Source organism: Cervus elaphus, chromosome 27 (genome assembly GCF_910594005.1).
Source record: "Cervus elaphus chromosome 27, mCerEla1.1, whole genome shotgun sequence".
NCBI lineage: Eukaryota > Metazoa > Chordata > Mammalia > Artiodactyla > Cervidae > Cervus > Cervus elaphus.
In genome coordinates this window covers 6,050,594-6,069,414 of record NC_057841.1, presented here as the reverse complement: position 1 = coordinate 6,069,414, position 18,821 = coordinate 6,050,594, and the positions used below count along the sequence as shown (strand labels likewise).

The 18,821-nt window shown below is 49.4% G+C and overlaps 1 protein-coding gene across 4 annotated transcripts in view; it reads left to right on the top strand.

Annotated features, from left to right (window-relative positions):
- ATP9B (ATPase phospholipid transporting 9B (putative)) overlaps window positions 1–18,821 on the top strand; it is a 161,451-nt gene that overhangs the window by 124,321 nt on the left and 18,309 nt on the right. For all 4 annotated transcript variants that reach the window (XM_043888757.1, XM_043888758.1, XM_043888759.1 and 1 more), the window contains 4 exons: window positions 160–302; window positions 7,561–7,673; window positions 10,185–10,430; window positions 18,114–18,275. In XM_043888757.1, the coding sequence (XP_043744692.1) occupies window positions 160–302; window positions 7,561–7,673; window positions 10,185–10,430; window positions 18,114–18,275 (664 nt within the window). The remainder of the gene's footprint in view (window positions 1–159; window positions 303–7,560; window positions 7,674–10,184; window positions 10,431–18,113; window positions 18,276–18,821) is intronic.

The following is an 18,821-nucleotide window of genomic DNA, read 5'->3' as shown; positions in this document are numbered from 1 at the left end:
CAACAAATTCATTTCTCTTAAAGTCTGAAATCCACTGTGATCTATCTCTTTCACCTCAAATTACAGAGAATGCATGTCTCTGTAAATAAATTTTTATGGAAAGCATGATGGACATGAGGTGTTGAGTCACTAACTACTGCAGTGGGTTTTCTTTGGCAGTTTGCGTGTGAACCTGGACATGGGCAAGGCTGCCTACGGGTGGATGATCATGAAAGATGAGAACATTCCCGGCACCGTGGTCCGGACCAGCACCATCCCGGAGGAGCTGGGGCGCCTGGTGTACCTGCTGACCGACAAGACAGGTGCCACTCTGCCCACGTGCACTTGGAGGCGTCTGGGTGGGGGTGGGGGGACCCTGACCTGTCTGTGCCCACACGTGTTTATGGGTGTGTGTATGCACATGTGTGAGAGTGCTGAGTTCACAGAGTTCCCCAGACTGACCACGAAACTGGCCTCGAGCCAATCTCCCTGTTCTGACATTAACAGGATCATCAGAATTAGCGAGATGTGAAATTCTTAGAGACTTTTAAAGACTTATTTCTGTATTTTGAACTTCCATATCCTTACACTTGTGATTTTGTTCTATTTGCTGCCTGTGTTACACCTTTCTGGTAGTTTCTTAAGCGCTAAAAGGGCTTGTTTATTATAGAATGGTAGTTACAAACTGGTAGAAGAAAATGAGGATTAATAAGATCTGTGAATTTGATGTTTTAACAGTAACATTCTCCAAAGAGCCTCTCTACAAATGTTTCTCCTCCATAGGGTTCCCTGCTCCAAATTTGCTTTGTCTTTATTTCATTTTTTAATTTTTTCATCAAAGAATTCTTGTCAATCCATAACATACTAAATAAATGACAAATTGAATCCAGAACTATAACAAGAGCCATATCTAAGGGTTAAAATCCCTTCTTGATTGGCTGATTCACGGTGTAAATTCCTTTGTAATTCTTAGCCAACTAGAAATAAAATCTATAAATGGTAAAGAAAATATGGGTTTCCCATATTTTACCATACCATTGGCAGCGGTAAAGTATCCTCCTGCCAATGCAGGAGACACAGGTTCGATCCCTGGATCTAGAAGATCCCCTGGAGGAGGAAATGGCAACCCACTCCAGTATTCTTGCCTGGAAAACCCCTTGGACAGAGGAGCCTGGTGGGCTACAGTCCATGGGATCGCAAAAGAGTTGGACACAATTTAGCAATGAAACAGCAACAAAGAAAATACATCTCAATTACAATTCAACCTTATTTTTAATAAAATATTAGAAAAATCCTCACTGTAGTCAGGAAGAAGAAAGACTAACATGTACCAGACTTTGACATTTACTCCAGCTACTGCTGTGAGCCAGGAACTAGAAAGATCCACAAGCAAAAGAGGAAGCAAATATTTACAAATATAGCAATCAATCAAGGAAGTCAATGGCTGAAAATAAGAAATCAGTAAAGTGGCAGGTTACAGATTAAAATAGCAACAGGAATAAAAGTCACTCCCTTACGTGTGAAATAGACTGAAGAATTACTCCGTTTAGAATCGCAGAGGTCCACGTAAAACATGTGGGTGCAAACTTGAGGAACATGCGGGCACATGTGACGGCGGTGAGCAGACCTGCCAGAGAGACGTGGGAGACTGATGGCAGTGGAGAGACACCCCGTGTCCTGAAGGTGATGGTTCGGTGTCCTGTGGCAGCCAGCCTTCGTAAGATTACAGGTGTCCTACAGCTCAGTCAGAAATAGTTGTCGGATTGTGTTTGGCTTTCATTAGGGCTTGTCTCTGTGGGACGCTGAGGAATCTACCTGGAAGGTGATGCTCAGTGAATCAAAAAAAACTCAGAAATAGCGACCTGAAGAGCTCAGGGTCAAGAAAGTAGATGGAGGAAGTGCCTTCCCAGCCTCACTGCGCTGATGGGAGAAAACTTCAGAGAGTTAGCCTCGGCCAACACTGGAAGACGTACAAACTGCCCATAGCTGATCCAGAGATTAAGCTGTTTCTGGAAAACAGCTGGAACTTGGTTGAAGAAGCAGGCAGACAGCAAACCTAGACCCCTACGAGATGTTACAGACATGTCAGAGATGTCTCCAGAACCAGCCGAGTCCTGGAGAGGTGGTCAGTCCATAGCCAGCAGGTTTGGGCAGAGAGCACCGCCCCAGTGGATGGCTGTCGGTGAACGCAGCCGGGAACCACAAGCCACCCCCAGTAGATGAGCGTCCCGGTGCCGACAGGCAGGCTGTTCCCAGAGAGGGCAAGTTCATGACTGTGTACCTCGAAACCCGAAGAGCCCCCTGGAGCTTCTAGAGTGGTGAGACCGCTTAGTTAATTAACACGTGTAAACTCAGTATCAGCGTTGAACTGCATTTCTCTATACCATTAACAATGAGGACACTTAATTCTAAAAATGCCAATTAGAATAGCAACAAAAAGTATAAAGAGTTAAAAAAAACAAATTCTAACAAAAAATGGGTAAGAATTATGTGGATATGTGTGTTTAAACTTTGAAAGACCTTCAGCTCAGTTCATTCACTCAGTCGTGTCCAACTCTTTGCGACCCCATGAATCACAGCACGCCAGGCCTCCCTGTCCATCACCAACTCCTGGAGTTTACTCAAAGTCATGTCCATCGAGTCGGTGATGCCATCCAGCCATCTCATCCTCTGTCGTCCTCTTCTCCTCCTGCCCCCAACCCCTCCCAGCATCAGGGTCTTTTCCATTGAGTCAACTCTTCACATGAGGTGGCCAAAGTATTGGAGTTTCAGCTTCAGCATCAGTCCTTCCAATGAACACCCAGGACTGATCTCCTTTAGGATGGACTGGTTGTATCTCCTTTCTTTACAGCATCGGACCTTGCTTCTATCACCAGTCACATCCACAACTGGATGTTTGTCTCCATCCCTTCATTCTTTCTGGAGTTATTTCTCCACTGATCTCCAGTAGCATATTGGGCACCTACCGACCTGGGGAGTTCCTCTTTCAGTATCCTATCATTTTGCCTTTTCATACTGTTCATGGGGTTCTCAAGGCAAGAATACTGAAGTGGTTCGCCAGTCCCTTCTCCTTACCAAGACCTAATTAAATGTATGGACACTCTGTTCTCCTGAGTAGGACATCCTAATGCAGGAGGGTGTCATTCCTGCTCCATTAAATGTCTGACATGCCTGCGCAGACAGGATTCGCCAAGTCTGGTCGCAGTTGGCGGGAGCGGCCCGTGGCAGGCTGCCTTGTTAGACGGGTCTTGGCCCAGTCAGCCCAGCACTTGTGCCTCAGAAGTGTCTGTTCCCTGGGGAAGCGTCTGCACCAGGTGATATGGCAGCCCTGCACCATTTTACATTCCTGCCAGCAGCACCCAAGGGTTCTAACGCGTCCTCATCCTCTCCAGCACGTTCTGGGTGTTCATAGCGAAGTTCTGGCCACAAGAGCCAGCAGTGCGTGTGAAGAGAGAGCGTCCCTGCCAGAATAGCGGTGCCGTGGAGGTCCTCTCAGGGGGCCCATGCAGCAGTGACCGCCACAGGGCGTGTCCCTCCAGGCAGACAGGCCCGGGAGGGGCTGGGGGCTCAGTGCGTCTTCAGGCCTGGCCCCCCACCCCCAGCCGCTGCTCCTGCCCCCTCTCAGGGCCTCTGCGGTCACCTCCTGCCCCAGTGCCAAGTTTACGTCGTTCTTCCCGGGGGAGCAGGTGCTGTCAAGACTAGAAGTCCTCGTGTGGCCATCGCATATGATCGCCCTGGGTGGCACTGACCTGCTCTTTCACAGAAGTGTACAGACAAAGCGCGTGCCTGAGAGCACGTGGTCAGCTCAAGCCTCTGTGTCTGCCGGTGTGATGTCGTTAAGTCAAGGTTTTGTGATGTTATTTGTCTTCCAAAGGCTAACTATTGTTTTGCATTTTAAACAATAATGGGGTTATCATTTTGTAGCTCCTCCATTTTTCTTTATTGAGTTGGAGTTACAGTCAGGGTAAGGATAAGTGGTTTTTGCCCAGAGTCTTAAAGACAAAGCTTCATTTCTCCCACATTTCACCCTGCTACTTTTAAAAGACTAGAACAGTGCTTCTTTAGGTGTTAGATGAATGATCTTGGTTCCTGAGATTTAAGGGGGAAAAAAGGAACACAGAATAATTGTATAAAATAGAGAAAATATTTTTCATTTCGTTTTCTAAACTGGAAGCTTTCATCTCCTGATGTAGCTGTGCGGTGGTGTCCTTGAGTTCCCTGGTCTGGCCTTCCTTGAGGGCCCGTGAGGGCTCCCAGGATGAGCGGGGTGTGGGCGCACCTCCCGTCAGAGGCTGGGGCGGGGGTGAGCTGCTGTCAGGAGCCTCACGGGGCTGGCGGAGCTGTGAGGTGGGCCTTCGTGTGGCTGTAAATTGGGTTTGCGCTTCATCAATAAGCTTTCTGACGAGACGCGTCCATCAGGGTGTCTCTCATTTGCCGCAGCAGAACAGAAAATGAAGTATTCCAATAATTGCATTACAGTTTCCTCCTCCTGGACAAGAAAGCTGTGTGCTATAATTAGGTTTGATTGGAGTGCACGTTTCCGGTAAGATCTGAAATTAATGATGTTGCCATAGTGACACATCTGCGGCCACCAGTGCGTGAAACATAAAGTAACTCACTCGACAAGGGTAGACATCTGTTAGCTGCCAGGACGCAGAGCGTATTGACACTGACCAGAAATACTAGGCGTGGCGTGATCAACGCGCAAATGATGCTGAAACTGGAGGACAGGCCGTTTGCCCCGAACCTGCTGAGAGGACGTCCCCTCTCCCCGCCGCCCCCAAGATGCCATTGTTTGAGAACAATGCTGCCGAGGATTCATAAATTTTAAAACTGGACTTGGGTGCAGCCTGTTAAAGCAATACATTAATTCCTTTGTTAGTTTTTGTCTTCATGTAGAACAAAGCCATTCCTGAAACACCCTCTGAAACAACAGGTTCTTGGATGCATTGTAATCATAGCTTCCGTTGCCCAGCACGCTGCCTTGCTGAGACTCGGATGGTGGCATTGTCCCATGGAAGCACCGTCTCCCTGGTTTCCAAGGGCACCAGAGCACAGGTGTGCCCAGCAGTTTGCACACGCGCACAGAGTGTGTGCTGGTGACTTGCCCCCAGAGGACCACGGCGGTGTCTCCTGCCTGGTGAGCCCGAGTGGGGCCTCCGTTAAGCAGCGTGAGCAGCTTCGCTGGTGCAGTTTGCTGATGCGGGTGGCCGGGTGTGAGGGAGGGGGACAGTGGGGTGCTGGCCAGGCCAGGTTCCGCACACGTGCCGGTGCCAGCGGCGCAGGGCTCACGGGAAGGCCTGGTGTACTGCAAGTAGAATGTGTGACTCCCCAGTAAATAATGTCGAATGTCTACTTAAATGGTTTGGTAAGTTAGTCTTGTCGTTTTTAAAGTTTTGTTTCCATTCCTGCACCATAAGATATAACACCGTTTTTGGTTGGTTGGTTGTTTTTAATTCTATTTATTTTTTTGTTTTATTTTTGGCTGCTGTGGGTCCTTGTTGCTGTCCAGGGGCTTTTCATTGCTGTGGCTTCTTGTTGCAGAGCGCAGGCTCTGGAGCACACGCGCTTCAGAAGTTGCAGCTCCCAGACTAGAATGCAAGTTCAGTAGTTGGGGCTCATGGGCTTAGCTGCCCCGCGGCCTGTGGAGCCTTCCTGGCCCAGGGATCCAAGCTGTGTCTTCTGTACTGTCAGGCAGGTTCCTAAGCAGTGGGCAGCCAGGGGAGTCCATGAGTAACTGTTTTAATCCAGCCATTTACGCCATGTCCCTGTCACCTTGCGGGGAGACCTGTTTGGGCGGGCCCCGCCCCTCCGCTGCTCTCTGAGGCCAGTGGACAATCCTGTCAGTACCTGGCCTATGTCAGAGGCCGAGGACTCCCTGTTGCTCTCGTTGTCACGTGTCAGGCTGCGTTTACTTTAGGAGTTCTTTCTTTAATGCATAGCATGGCACGCTCATGGAGGAGGTGGTGTGTTTCTGAGTGGCTCCGCAGATACTGGCGCACGAACCTGGTTGTCAGTCAGGTCTCGGGTTGCAGCAGCTCCACGCGGTGGCAGACGTGCAGTTTGCCATCAGAGGTCTGTGTTCTTGTCTCGCTCACTGTTTCACTAACAGCCTGACCGCAAGCGTTGCTTTGACTTCTCCATGCCGTGGTTACTTCCATTTAAAGCAGGGATGGGGGACTTTCCTGGCCCACTGGTTAAGAGTTCGCCTGCCAATGTAGGGGATGCTGGTTTGATCCCTGGTCCAGGAGGATCCATGTGCCACCAGGCGCCCGAGCCTGTGAGCGGCGACTGCGGAAGCCTGTGTGCCCTAGAGCCCATGCTCCACAGCAGCAGAGGCCACCGCCATGAGAAGGCCGCACCCGTAACTGCAGAGTAGCCCCCTCTGCCACGAGAAGGCCTGGGCGCAGCATATATGTACGAGTATATAATGTGCATTACATACATTCTTTTGAGAGCATTTGTCAAAACAGTCTCTAAGTAAATCTCCCATCAAGGGCAGAGGCGGAGGGCAAGAATCCACGAGAAGGATCCAGCGTGTGCTGTGATCGCATGGCTCTCTGTCATGTTCACACTTACAACTGCGTCAGTGCCCGAGGGCACCCCCCCTCTGTGCTTCCACACGAGTGCAGGGACCCGCAGGTGTCGGGCCGGCCTGCAGTCTTGGTCGGGCTCACAGGGCTTTTACCCGCCCCCGCCCTGTGTGGCTGTGCTTCTGTAGAGCGGGAAGAGCAAAGCTCCCGTGCCCGTGTGCGCGACTTCATATTGAGGTCCCCTGCTTGTGTGTGCGTTTTCATAGTGAGTGATCCACGTGCGGGGGTTGCAGCCTCCTGTCAGGGTCATAACGTGAGTAACGTTGGGACCTCCTGTGGCACTGTTAGCGAGAGCTCACCAAGGTTCTTAATACACTGCCTCCCCTCTGCCTGCCCTCTGTCACACTGGCACTTCACTGTGCCTGTTGTGTATCTGGTTGGTTGGAGGCCGAAACCGTGGACCCTCCTGAAGGTGGCTTTCCCAGGTGGTGGTTTGTCCCAGGGTGGGTGAGGAGGGCATGCAGGGTGGCCCACAGGCTGGAGAGCAGCCAGAAAGCGCCTCTGCCTCCTCTCCTTCTCTCTGTGCAACTCACATGGTGCCCAGGCTCGAGTGCTTTGTTTCTGTTCAGTGGAAAATACTTCGTGGTTCACAACAGACTCATGTGACAGGGATAGATGTGCCAATCTCGGCTGTGGGTCACTTTTCCAGTTTCCCACCCATCTCTCTCTGAAGGGGCAAGTCTGCCTTGGACCAGCAGCAGGTATGAGCCAGGAGACAGAGCCCAGACTTTCTCTGCAAAACCAGACCCCCTGCCCCCAACCCATTGGAAATTACTAAAAAGGAACCTGATGCTGCAGGAAGTGTGTTCTGGTCCTCACAGTGAAATGGAAGTAAACGGGGATGGTGTGGACAGCACTCAGCAACGCTCTGTGTGACGGCGCGTGCTTGGGGTGCAGGGCACAGCCAGCCCTGGGCGTGACCTGGGGCACAGCCTTGACCCGCCAGTGAGCACCCTAGGTTGACGGTGTCCTGCTGCTTCTCTCCTAGGAACCCTCACCCAAAACGAGATGGTGTTTAAGCGGCTGCACCTGGGCACCGTGTCTTACGGGACGGACACGATGGATGAGATCCAGAACCACCTCGTGAACGCCTACGCACAGGTGAGCAGGCCCAGCCCTGCAAGTGTGCCCAGTGCTGCTGCGGTTGCTGGGCCTGGTACATGTCGAGCTGCAACGCGGCGCCTTCCCCAGGGATGCCACAGCGTGGCTTTACGCACCACTCACTTATAAATCAGGCAAGAGTCTTGGGACTAATGTTAACAATTTCTGTATTGTATAAGCATAGGCTTAACCACCTTAAATCATTTGTTTGTATTAAATTTCCTTAGTGAACTATTTGTAAAATTACTCGGTAAACACAGTATTTTTAAGAATATTAAGTGGAATGTGGCAATAAATATGTTTCTTAATCCTTCTGTTTTTCTTCGTAGTCAGTAAGACTTCTTCATATTTTTAAAGATATATTTTAACCCTCTCAGTAAACAGAAGTAGACAACCTGAGTTTTCTGCCTTTCACTGTCAACGATCATCAGTGCACAGCTAACCTGTTTCATCTTAACCATTGTCCTTTAGCACGTTGGTTTGGACAGAGTACCACGTTAGTTCTTCTGTAAATATGCAGTCTGGATCTCTAATGGACAAGGATAGGTTTCTTAATATTTTTCAGAGCAGCCTTATAGGCCCTCTGAGTCACAGGAGGAGGAACGGTTTCTTCTGTGTGAGGATGCAGCCCAGTAGGTACAGCACTTGCTCTCCATGGGGCATCAGGGCTTGCGGTCCTCCCCATCCTTCAGGCTCCTGGCATTAGGGGTGTCAAGGCCACGGGTCCCCAGCACAGGCAGGGGCCACAGAGCAGGGCCGACACGGCCGCCTTCCAGCTCATGTCCCGCACATGGTGGCCATGCTCACCCGTCTCCCTGCTGCCAGGCTGTTCACCTCCCGGCTTCTGCCCCGTGCGTGGTGGCCATGCTCATGGGTCTCCCTGCTGCCAGGCTCTCTGGCCACACTGCTGCTCATACCTGCCGAGGCCACTGTGTCCCCACTTGCTTTTTCACAGACTGAACTGAACTCTCCTTGCCCTCTGCAGTTCTTCCTTAGAAGAACACAAAGAATGTTTTCAGCCTTATATTCAGTTTTGTGAAAACCATCTCTTTTTTTCTGTGAAGTGCACCAGTCTGGCATGTACTTTAGTTTTGAGATGCTGTCAAATGAAAACAGCCTTACCTGAGTGTGTGTGTATGATATGTATGATCAGACACTCCCAGAAGCACTCATCTGTGCACGAACACATAAAGTCAAGCACTTTATTAATTTGGATGTCATTCATTTTAATACAGAATATTTTGGAACCTAGAATATTTATTAATAGATAAAAACATTTTAATGGAAGACTACGTAATTTCCCTTCTTGTGATCTGTGTCTAGATTAAGTAGTACCAGGTAACATCTTAAAAAAAAAAACACCCTGTATTATCCATGAATATGATTTCAGTAGCTCCAAATAAGTTATTTTACTAGAAAAAATTAAAAGCAGAAAGGATGTCATACAGACACAGCAAGTAGTACCCCATCTAAGAAGAATCTTACAAACCTTTTTTAGTGAAAGCTGTGTTCGTTGGCTGGTTATCCAGCTTTTTATGTGAAACGGATTTCTTCCTTGCCTTCTGGTTGTTAGTGTTAATGAGATGACGACAGTCTTAAGTCCACTGTAATGGAACACAAGGCTGGTGCAGCCTGATCGCGCTTACACCCTGGGATCCTGAGTGGACTTGAGTGGAGTGAGGCGCTCAGCCTGGGTCAGCAGGAGCAGGGCCACTTGGCGGCTGTGTGGGCGTGTGGTCAGGATGCGGTGTGGGGGGGGGGCACAGGCTGGAAGGGACACCAGCTGAGCAGGGGGCCACCCCCTCATTAGCTGGCTCTGTGATCGACAGGCGGCTGGGAAGAGGAGAGGCTTTCCAGGGGCGTCAGGAGTTACCCTTAGGTTCCATGGAGAAGCATCTGATGGGCCTTGGGTCGGTGTCCTCCTGCGGTCCCACCCAGGAGGAGGTGAATAGGGTTGGCGGGCGGGGGGCGGTGTGTCCAGGGCCGGCCGTCAAGAGGCGATTACTGTATCCAGTGCTCCTTGTCTGCAAACCAGACACTTAACTTCAGAGACAGATGCAAAGCCAATAAGTCCATAGTATTAAGGGAACCATCCTAAATGCTTTTTCCTGCTCTTAACCTCAGACCATTTTATGCACACGGTTTTTAAGGAGAAAGGAAAGCACTTGTGAGTCTTCTATTTGGTTCATAACTTTGTTCTTAGAAGTGGTGGATAAACAGGAATTGTTAAGGACTGGGCACATGCATGCCAGGCTGCCGTGAATCTACTAAAAGGAGACGGTCAGATTTTGAGTACCGTAGAAAATATTTCGGTTACTGGACAACCGGGAAATGTCCAAGCACCCTGTGGCCCCAGGATCCCCAGGTGAGTCGTTGCCCCATGGGTCATGTGCAGGCGGCCGTCGTCCCAGCTGCTCTCGGGCCCGGCATGGCCGTCTGTGACAGGCGTGTGTGTGGATAACTCCAGCGTGTGCCTACTTGCCTCTAATCCTGTGACGTCCATGTTTGCAGATGCAGTGTCAGGCTGGCGGAAGCAGCACTGCTTCAACTCCTCCGAGGAAAGCCCAATCGTCAGCACCCAAGGTGAGGAGGAGTGTGAGCAGCCGGGTCCACGAGGCCGTGAAGGCTGTTGCCCTGTGTCACAACGTGACCCCCGTGTACGAGGCCCGCGGCATGGCCGGCGAGACCGAGGTTGCCGAGGCAGACCAGGACTTCAGTGACGACAACCGCACCTACCAGGCCTCCAGCCCCGATGAGGTCAGTCGCTGAGGGCCACATCCCGGGCAGTCCCGCGGGACTGCACCTCCCCTGGCTCCTCCCAGCTCTGCCAGGAGTGTTTGCTCTGTCTTTCTCGTCGGGTGAGGAAGGCTTGTCCTTGGTTTGCAGAATGGACTTTCACCACAGGCCAGCGCCCTCCTGGCCCAACCCCTGCCCTCACCCAGTCCTTGCAGGCAGGTGCCTTCTCATCCCAGAGTGCCCTGGGGTTGGGTCCAGGGAGGCGGGGAGCGGAGCCAGGTTGCTTGCTAATGCCATGAGGTCTGCAGGCTGCGTCCTCCCATGTTCTCTCACCAAGGGAATCACCAGGCTTGCAAATCAAATCTCCAGGTATTTTGCTACAATTTAGGTACAGTATGTGTGTGTGTGTGCGCTCAGTCACTCGGTCGTGTCCAACTCTTTGCGGCCCGTGGGCTATAGCCCGCCAGGCTCCTCTGTCCATGGGACTCCCAGGCAAGAGTACTAGAGTGGGTTGCCATTTCCTTCGCCAGGACATCTTCCCCACCCAGGGATCAAATGCGCGTCTGTCTCTTCCATCTTCTGCATTGGTAGCCGGGTTCTTTACCACTAACGCCACCTGGGAAGCTCAGTTCTAGAAGTGCTATTTATTCTGCAGGTGGGGCCAGCTCTTCTCCGTCCTGGAAATCCAGTAGGTCGTACCACAGCTGAGGCCCCCCGCCCCAGTCAGTCCCTCCCCTGGTACTGCAAGCCGGGGTGTATAGTGCAGGGCCTGCAGCCTGTCCTGACCTCCTCGTGGTGAACCCCCAGTGGAGCAGCAGCTTAGGGCATTGACAGAGCTCCTACCACAGCTGTGTTTTTTTTAATTTTTTGAAGCTCTCCTTACAGAGGTTCTTCCTTTTTTCTTAAACTGAAGTACAGCTGATATGCCATCTCAGTTATAGGTGTACAAGGTAGACTTGCCCGGGTGGCTCAGTGCTTCACAGTTTGTAAAGGTTATGCTCCGTTTATAGTAACTAATATGTTGGCTGTGCCTCCCATGTTGTAGCCTGTTTTGTACTTAATGGTTTGTGCCTCTTCCCCGCCCCGTGGCTGCCCCTCCCCCTCCCCTCCCCCCACTGGTCGCCGCTCGTCTGTTCTCTGCATCTGTGAGTCTGCTTCTCTCCTGTCACATCCGCTGGTGTATGTGGCTTCCCCAGCAGGTCCAGCAGGAGCCTGCCCTGTGGCTCAGCCTTTGCCTTCTGTGAGTCTCAGTGCCTGTCTTCCCAGTAAGTGCTGGGGCGCCTGTGAGCTGGGAGCTGGGCTGTGGTCAGCCGTGGGGACGCCCTGAAGCATAGCTGAGCCGTTGTGCAGAGCAGGGACCTAGGGCATGGAGCACCGAGCCACCCTCGGGGCACACCCCCCGGCCCCACGTCCCTGGTGAGTGACGCAGCAGGCGAGAGCGCGGGGTCCCGTCCCTACGCCCCCACTCTGCTTTACAGACCACATTGACCAGCAGGTGTGTAGAAATCGCTTTTTGACCAGAGCTCGGTCCGGCCTTTGGAATCACGCGTGTCACCTGAAACACATGTCACTCATGGTCACAGTGGACGTGGGGCCTGGGCCACGGAGGCGGGGGGTCAGGTGTCCGGGCTGCTGGCCTGGCCTTGGGTCGGCCTGGAGCGGATGCGCACTGGAGGGGAACGCCGCCACTGTTTTTCTTGCAAAGAAGGAGTTACACTCTTCACATTCTAGCAGTCTAGAAATCCTCTCAAGTTCCATGTGATTACTTATTGAAAACATATTCTTTCCCAGTCCTGAGCACAGGAAACTTAGACCACAGATATTTTCCAAGGAAAATTTTATTGGAAGTTTTAAAAATCTTATATTACATGTTTACCTTATTACCTTCCAAAAATAAATACAAATTTTATTTAAAATACTTAGAATTTTTATCTTTAGCTTTTTGGGTTACAACATTTTTGGATTTTTTTTTTTTTTTTGGAATTTTAAATTAGGAATTCACAATAGAGAGAGATTTCACTAATTTAAAGATTTCTAAAATTAAGTTAAAACTACTAACCTTATATTTAAATTTTTTATCTGAAAATTTCTTCCTACTTTAGAGGAATTGGACAATGATTAAAAATGGCAGGTCATTAAATAACCTCTAAGAAATCCCTAACCCATATTTTAAATCTGAAAATGAAAAGACTTGACTTCATCATAATTTTTAAAGCACTTTGTGGATGCAGTGTTTGCAGGTCCCTGGAGCCCAAGGAAAATCATCTAAACGGTTCATTATTTCACTTATTGAGCTTTGCTACAGTTAGGTTGACAGATGATGGCACTGTTTCCCAATCACCAAAATACTGTTTTAAAAGCATTTTTTATTGAATAAAGTGCTTAGAATATTGCACCCTGGAGCTTTTTTCAGGGAAATGGCTCAGTTGATTTTCTCTGCTTGCCCTCAGCCTTGACCTGTCAGCATGTGTGCAGTTAATAAGCAACCTTATCATTTAGGAGACTTAACTGGCTTCATATACTTGTGTCAACACCATACTCACAATCCCTAGGCTTAGGCTTTGCTTAGGCTCCTGTGTCATCTTAGTTTCAGAAAGTGTGACTTATTGAGTAGAATGTACTGGTTCTGAGTCTCTCATATTGCAGCAATTCTTTGTGTTCATTTTCCTGAAAAGAGCATCTTCTGCCTTACCTCTGCATGGGCACAGATGCATTTCTCCTGTTCCAGGAATGGCGTCTGGGGATTGACTTCAAGCCGGGAGAGGCTGTCCGAGGCACAGTCCCTGCACACTTACAGTGACGAGCATGCTTGAAGCTGTCACGTGCAGCAGGGGCTGGGCTGTCAGAGCAGGAGTGATTTCGTATTCAGAACCTGCAGCCTACTTAGGCCCCGGTCGCTGTTTCTTACGATAAGTGATCAATATTTCATTTTCTCCAAGAGAGTAGAAAGTTTCGCTTGCCTGTCCCTTTGCCAGTACAGCCTCAGCATAGCAAACTCCAGCTTAGCAGACATATGTTCCCAGAAATTCCTGGACATAGTTAAAACCCAGCCCTGGTGAGCTCTGTGTCCAGTGCAGCTGTGGAAGCTGAGCCCAAGCCTATGTCACCAACAGGCGCCACCAACAGCTCAGGGGCAGCACCTCAGGCGCCAGGTCATCACCTCCACTGAGCAAGCCCAGCGCGACGTAAACCCAAGACCCCGGTCATTTCGGCTCAAAATGATCGATAGGTTGAGATTTTCAGTGACTTAAACCTGCGAACCTGCTGTTGTTAGTAACATTTTCTCCTTCACCTGTGTAAGTTCCGTATTAACTATTATTTCAGGGTGTAGCTATTTTTGTTCATGTGTACGTTTCTGTGCAGGAATCAGCTGAAATTTCTGACAAACCATGAGTGGATTATTTACAAACAAAAGAATGACCGTCCTTAATGGCATTGCTTTTGATTTACTCCAATGTATGCAGCGTGCTGTAACTTTACACTCATTTTATTGTGTGTGCTTATTGAAGCAGGACTAAATATGGTGTAGGATCAGCATGTTTATGGGGAACAGCTCCCCGTCTGTGACGTGAGTCCCCCTCCATGACCCTCAGGAGCAGGACAGAACACGAACCGCACAGCCTGCCCTGAGTATTGACTGGCAGCTTTTCCAGGTGGTCAGCTTGCACATTTTGTTCATAATTCTGTCAAATTATAGCAGTGATGGTAGTACCGCAATTGAAAATGAAGACGTGTCAGTGATCAGATTGTGATTTATAAGGTGCACGGTAGGAGAGGTGTCCCTGGAGTGTAGCTGGTGGCTATGCGGATGCTAACATGGTAAAGGAGACTTCTCCTGAGCTTTTCAAGGACGACAGCACAGACATTGCTGAATAACAGAATTATAGCGAACGTTAATAACAAAATCTGTCCCACACTGGCCACTAGCGTGGAGAAGTGTGAGAGCATAAACAAATAGCCTGTGACAATGATTGCCCAAGCATGTTACTAACTGTCCTGTGGATGAGATTTAGCTCAAGCTCCCACTTAAATACGTATTTTTCACACTTGCATTTTAATTATTTTGATCTTCATATTATTTTCAATAATCACATTGTTAGAAATGTCTAAAAGCCAAGTTAGAGAAGTAGTCATCCTTACGTGATCTCTTGCATCACTGACGGCGTCCAGAGGGAGCAGGTAGGGGCAGCAGCTGCTCCAGCCCCCCCACCCCCACCGCCTCTCTGTGAGGCCACACCCCCCGCCCCCCCACCACACCTGCCCCAGCAGCTCTCCTTCTGCGAAGGCCCCGTGAGAAACGCCACGCAGCAGCAGTGTGACCCGACACGAGGACGGCAGCCCGGGAGGAGCCAGGGCCGTGGTCGTGCACCCCGAGCAGCTGCTCCCAGGCGCCCCTCGTGGGGGCAGTCAGCAGTGGGAAGCCCCACCTCCACATCAAACCAGGACCGCACCAACGGGAAGGAAGGGAGCAAGTGAAGCTGGTGTCCAACTAAAATGTTTAAGAGAAAGGCAAAACCAAAGGAAAGTAGGAGAAAGAAAAGATAAAGGAAAACATAAAAGTAATGATTGAAAAAGCAGTAAATTCAAAAGCTGATCCTTTGAAAATTAAATAAAATGGAAAAACTTAGCAAAAATAGTAAATAATACAAAACAGTGATTGCAAAGTAAACATACCCACCTAAAATTATGCATATGAAGGGTGTATAATAAACAGATGAGCTTACATTTTTAAAAGAGAATATTAAAACACAGCCCAATTGCTAATATTTTTTAAAACCTCTAAATATCCATGTTCAGGAAGAATACAGATAGCAAAATGGAGTGTAAGAACTACATAAAACCTCGGTAGACCAGAAAAAAAGAAGAAACAAAACTCTCTCCCTTTTTTCAATAGATAATGTGATTGTTTCCGTAGAAAATCCCAAAAGCTCTGCTGAAAATTTAACTCTCTCCTAAGACTTAATAAGTGAGTTTACCAAAGTTGTATATTATGATATGCATATACAAGAATTACTCCTATTTGTATATGCCAGCAGTGAGCAGTTAAAAATTGAAATTTTTTAATGTGCCATTTATAGAGCACACACACAGAAAACTATGAAATGTTTAAGGATAGATCTGACAAAATACGTATAGGATTTGTATGCTGGAAAGTGTAAGACAATGAAGAAAACTTGAGGACACTATATGTGAGAAATGTATTGTACACATGGATTGGAAGACTTTCTGTTACCAAGATGTCAGCTGATTTTTTATAAAGGTGCCATGTAAATCCATTACAGAAAAGATGATCAGAATAAATGGGGCACAGAACATTTGAACAGCCATTTGCAAATAGAGCCTGAACCAGTATGTCTCAGTAATAAGTAATAAAAATTAACTCAGATTGGTCATAGACCTAAATGAAAAACCAAAAGTATGAAATTTCTAAAAGAAAACATAGAAGAAAATCTTTGTCAGCTTGAGTTAGGCAATGATTTTGTGGGTCACAAACAGTGCAAGTTATAAAAGAAAAAACTGATAAATTAGACTTCGAGGTAAAAATCCTGCATTCTTCAAGAAACATTGTTAAGAAAATGAAGACAAGCTACAGAGTTGTAGGATATGTTTGCAAAATGCATACCTGATAAATGACCAGCAACTAGTACAGATAAAGAACTCACAAAACTTGATCATGAGAAAACAACCACTCAGTTTAAACAGAAGCAGAAAATTTGAACACCTGTGCCACCAAAAACAGGTGCGATCGCTGGCTGTGTGGAACCATGGAGCGGCCTGGGCGCTTCTTTCGAGCAGTGACATTTTGCTTGTGAAGAAGTGGCTAACCACGAACTAGTGACTCCTGGGGTGAAAATTGGGTTTTTACTCTCAAAGCCCAGATTACGCTGGATGAGCTCTTCACCCTCGTTTCTTCCAGGACCCAGAAGACTGCCTCACACAAGCCAGAGCTCAGACAGGGCTCCATATGTTCTCTCCTGTCTTCAGTATCACATTGAGCTTCCCACTGTTCAACCACCTTGAAGAAGAGACTGTTTCTCCTTGGTTCAGGAGGTGTCTGTGGTGTCTGTCCCTTGGGGTAGAGCTCTGAACACAGCGGGCGTCAAGGGTCTTCCCCGAGGCCATCACAGACCTCCTCGCTGTTGTCCAGCTCTGTAACCGGACGGTCATTTCTGCCACAGGTCTGAGTGGACCGTTGCCGCCCAGTCTGTGCGGGGCCTCCGGGGGCGCGCTTGGCCACCAGAACCTCCCCTCCTGACTGCCCGAGTCATGTGAAGAGCCTCCCCACCCTTGACTGATGCCCTTCATTCTGCGTTAGGAGACATTATGCTTTCAAACAGCATGTTTGCTTTAATTGCTTAATCATCTTTAGGAAGAAAATACAGTCAAACTGTCAGTACCTTAGAAATTTTCCTTCCTTTCACTGCTACATGTCACACCTCTGGATGTGAAGTTACTCCTCAAAGCCGTCTGAAAAGAACAGCATTAGTTTACTTCAGACATACAGAGAGCGCGGCCTGGACTCTGCGAGGCTGACTGTAGCCCCGAGGCATGCCGAGGCAGGGTGGTGAAGCTCAGAGCCGGGGAGACCCTCTGCCCTCACGGGCCCCGCGCTTGTGGCCACAGGTGGTGGTGGCCGGGGTGCTGAGCCCGCGGCGAGGAGTCCTGCACGTTCCTGTCCATCCTCTGTGGCTGTTTGTTTACAGACCTGCTCAGAAATGTTAAGTTTTATCAGAGAGAGGCCCAGAGCTAAGCAACTGACATCAGAACAGTAACTAAAGTGTCTATCCTAAGTGTCTGTACCATTGACATCCTGAACACTTTTCTTCCTGTTGGCAACAGACAGTTAAACTGCAGAATGCTCACTAAGAACAGCTACACGGATGCTAGGCTAGGTAGCAGAAGCCCAACTGATTTTTTGTGATAAATGCTACCTCCAAGGGGTTGTGAAACCAAGCATAAGCTAAATAATAAACAGATGTGAGTCACCAAATATAGAAACTTGCGTCCTGACTGCAGCGGGCCCAACGAGATGATAGGGTGTTCACAGGAAGATACAATTTATAGGTCAGGATATAATAGTAACCTTTCACTGCACAGACTGAAGGCGAACCTCGGGGTCCAGATCACGTGCAGATACAGAGAGGTTGTGTCGGAATGAGGAGTTTCACTTTCAGTTTATGTTTGCACTGGGCTGTGGAGTTGTTGACATGCCCCCTTTGACATGCCTCTGCTGATATCAGTCCATGTGTCCGTTTTGAATGCTGTAATTTGGGGAACATCACTGATGCTCTAAATTATAGTCCTGTATCCTCATAGCATCTTGTTAGGGCCCGGCCTTCTATAGTATCCTAGTAACGCGCTGGAAATCCGGGGAAGGCAGGTTCTAATTTCAGCTCCACAGTGACTCACTGTGTCTCGTTCACACGCTTGTGGACCCTGGAGTGGCCAGAATCCCCTAGAAAGGCCTCAGAACAAGCAGGGCCAGCTCTGCCTCCTGGTAGCATCTCAGTGAGCTCGCTGGCGCTGGCCTGACACCCTCCCCAACGGGGAGCGGTGGCCTCACCCCTCGCTGGTCCCCATGGGGAGCCTCACCCCTCATTGGTCCCCACGGTGACCTCACCCCTCGCTGGTCCCCATGGGGAGCGGTGGCCTCACCCCTCACTGGTCCCCGCAGGTGGCCTCACCCCTCGCTGGTCCCCACAGGTGGCCCTGGTGCGGTGGACTGAGAGCGTCGGCCTCACGCTGGTCAGCAGAGACCTCACGTCCATGCAGCTGCGGACCCCCGGCGGCCAGATCCTCACCTACTGCATCCTGCAGACCTTCCCCTTCACGTCGGAGAGCAAGCGCATGGGGGTCATCGTCAGGGTATGCCTGCCCCTGCCCCGGTCAGGGTTGGCTCTGCTCACTGCAGGGCCGCTAAGGCTCCCTACAGGGCTATGCTTGTCCCAAAATTCAGACTGATAACTTATGCCCTAATGGTCGTGATTTGGAGCAACTTTCCTAGAACGACTCAGGCAGGGTGAGTACAAGGTGTCACTGGTGAGTTTTGAAATCAACTCGAGCTGCTTTGTTTTCCACTGCAGTAGCCACTGAAGAGTTTACCTGAAGACTGACTTATGACCATAAAGTTGCTGTCAAATTTTTGGAGCAAATACCTCAAATACATCTTGGATGTTGGCTAAACTAGAAGCTCATTCAAACTATGAAAATTTGAGAGGATTTCCCTTGCAGTCCCAGGCATATGTGCGTGTACAGGTTTTACTTCAAAAGCCTTAGCACAGCACCTTGCAAGCTGCCATCGTGGCCTCGGCTGTGGTCGGCCTGGGCGCCCAGGGAGGACACGGCCCTGCAAAGGGGGTGTTTGAGCAGCCCGCCTGGAGAGACGCGCTCCCAGGGGCTGCTGTCTCGGGC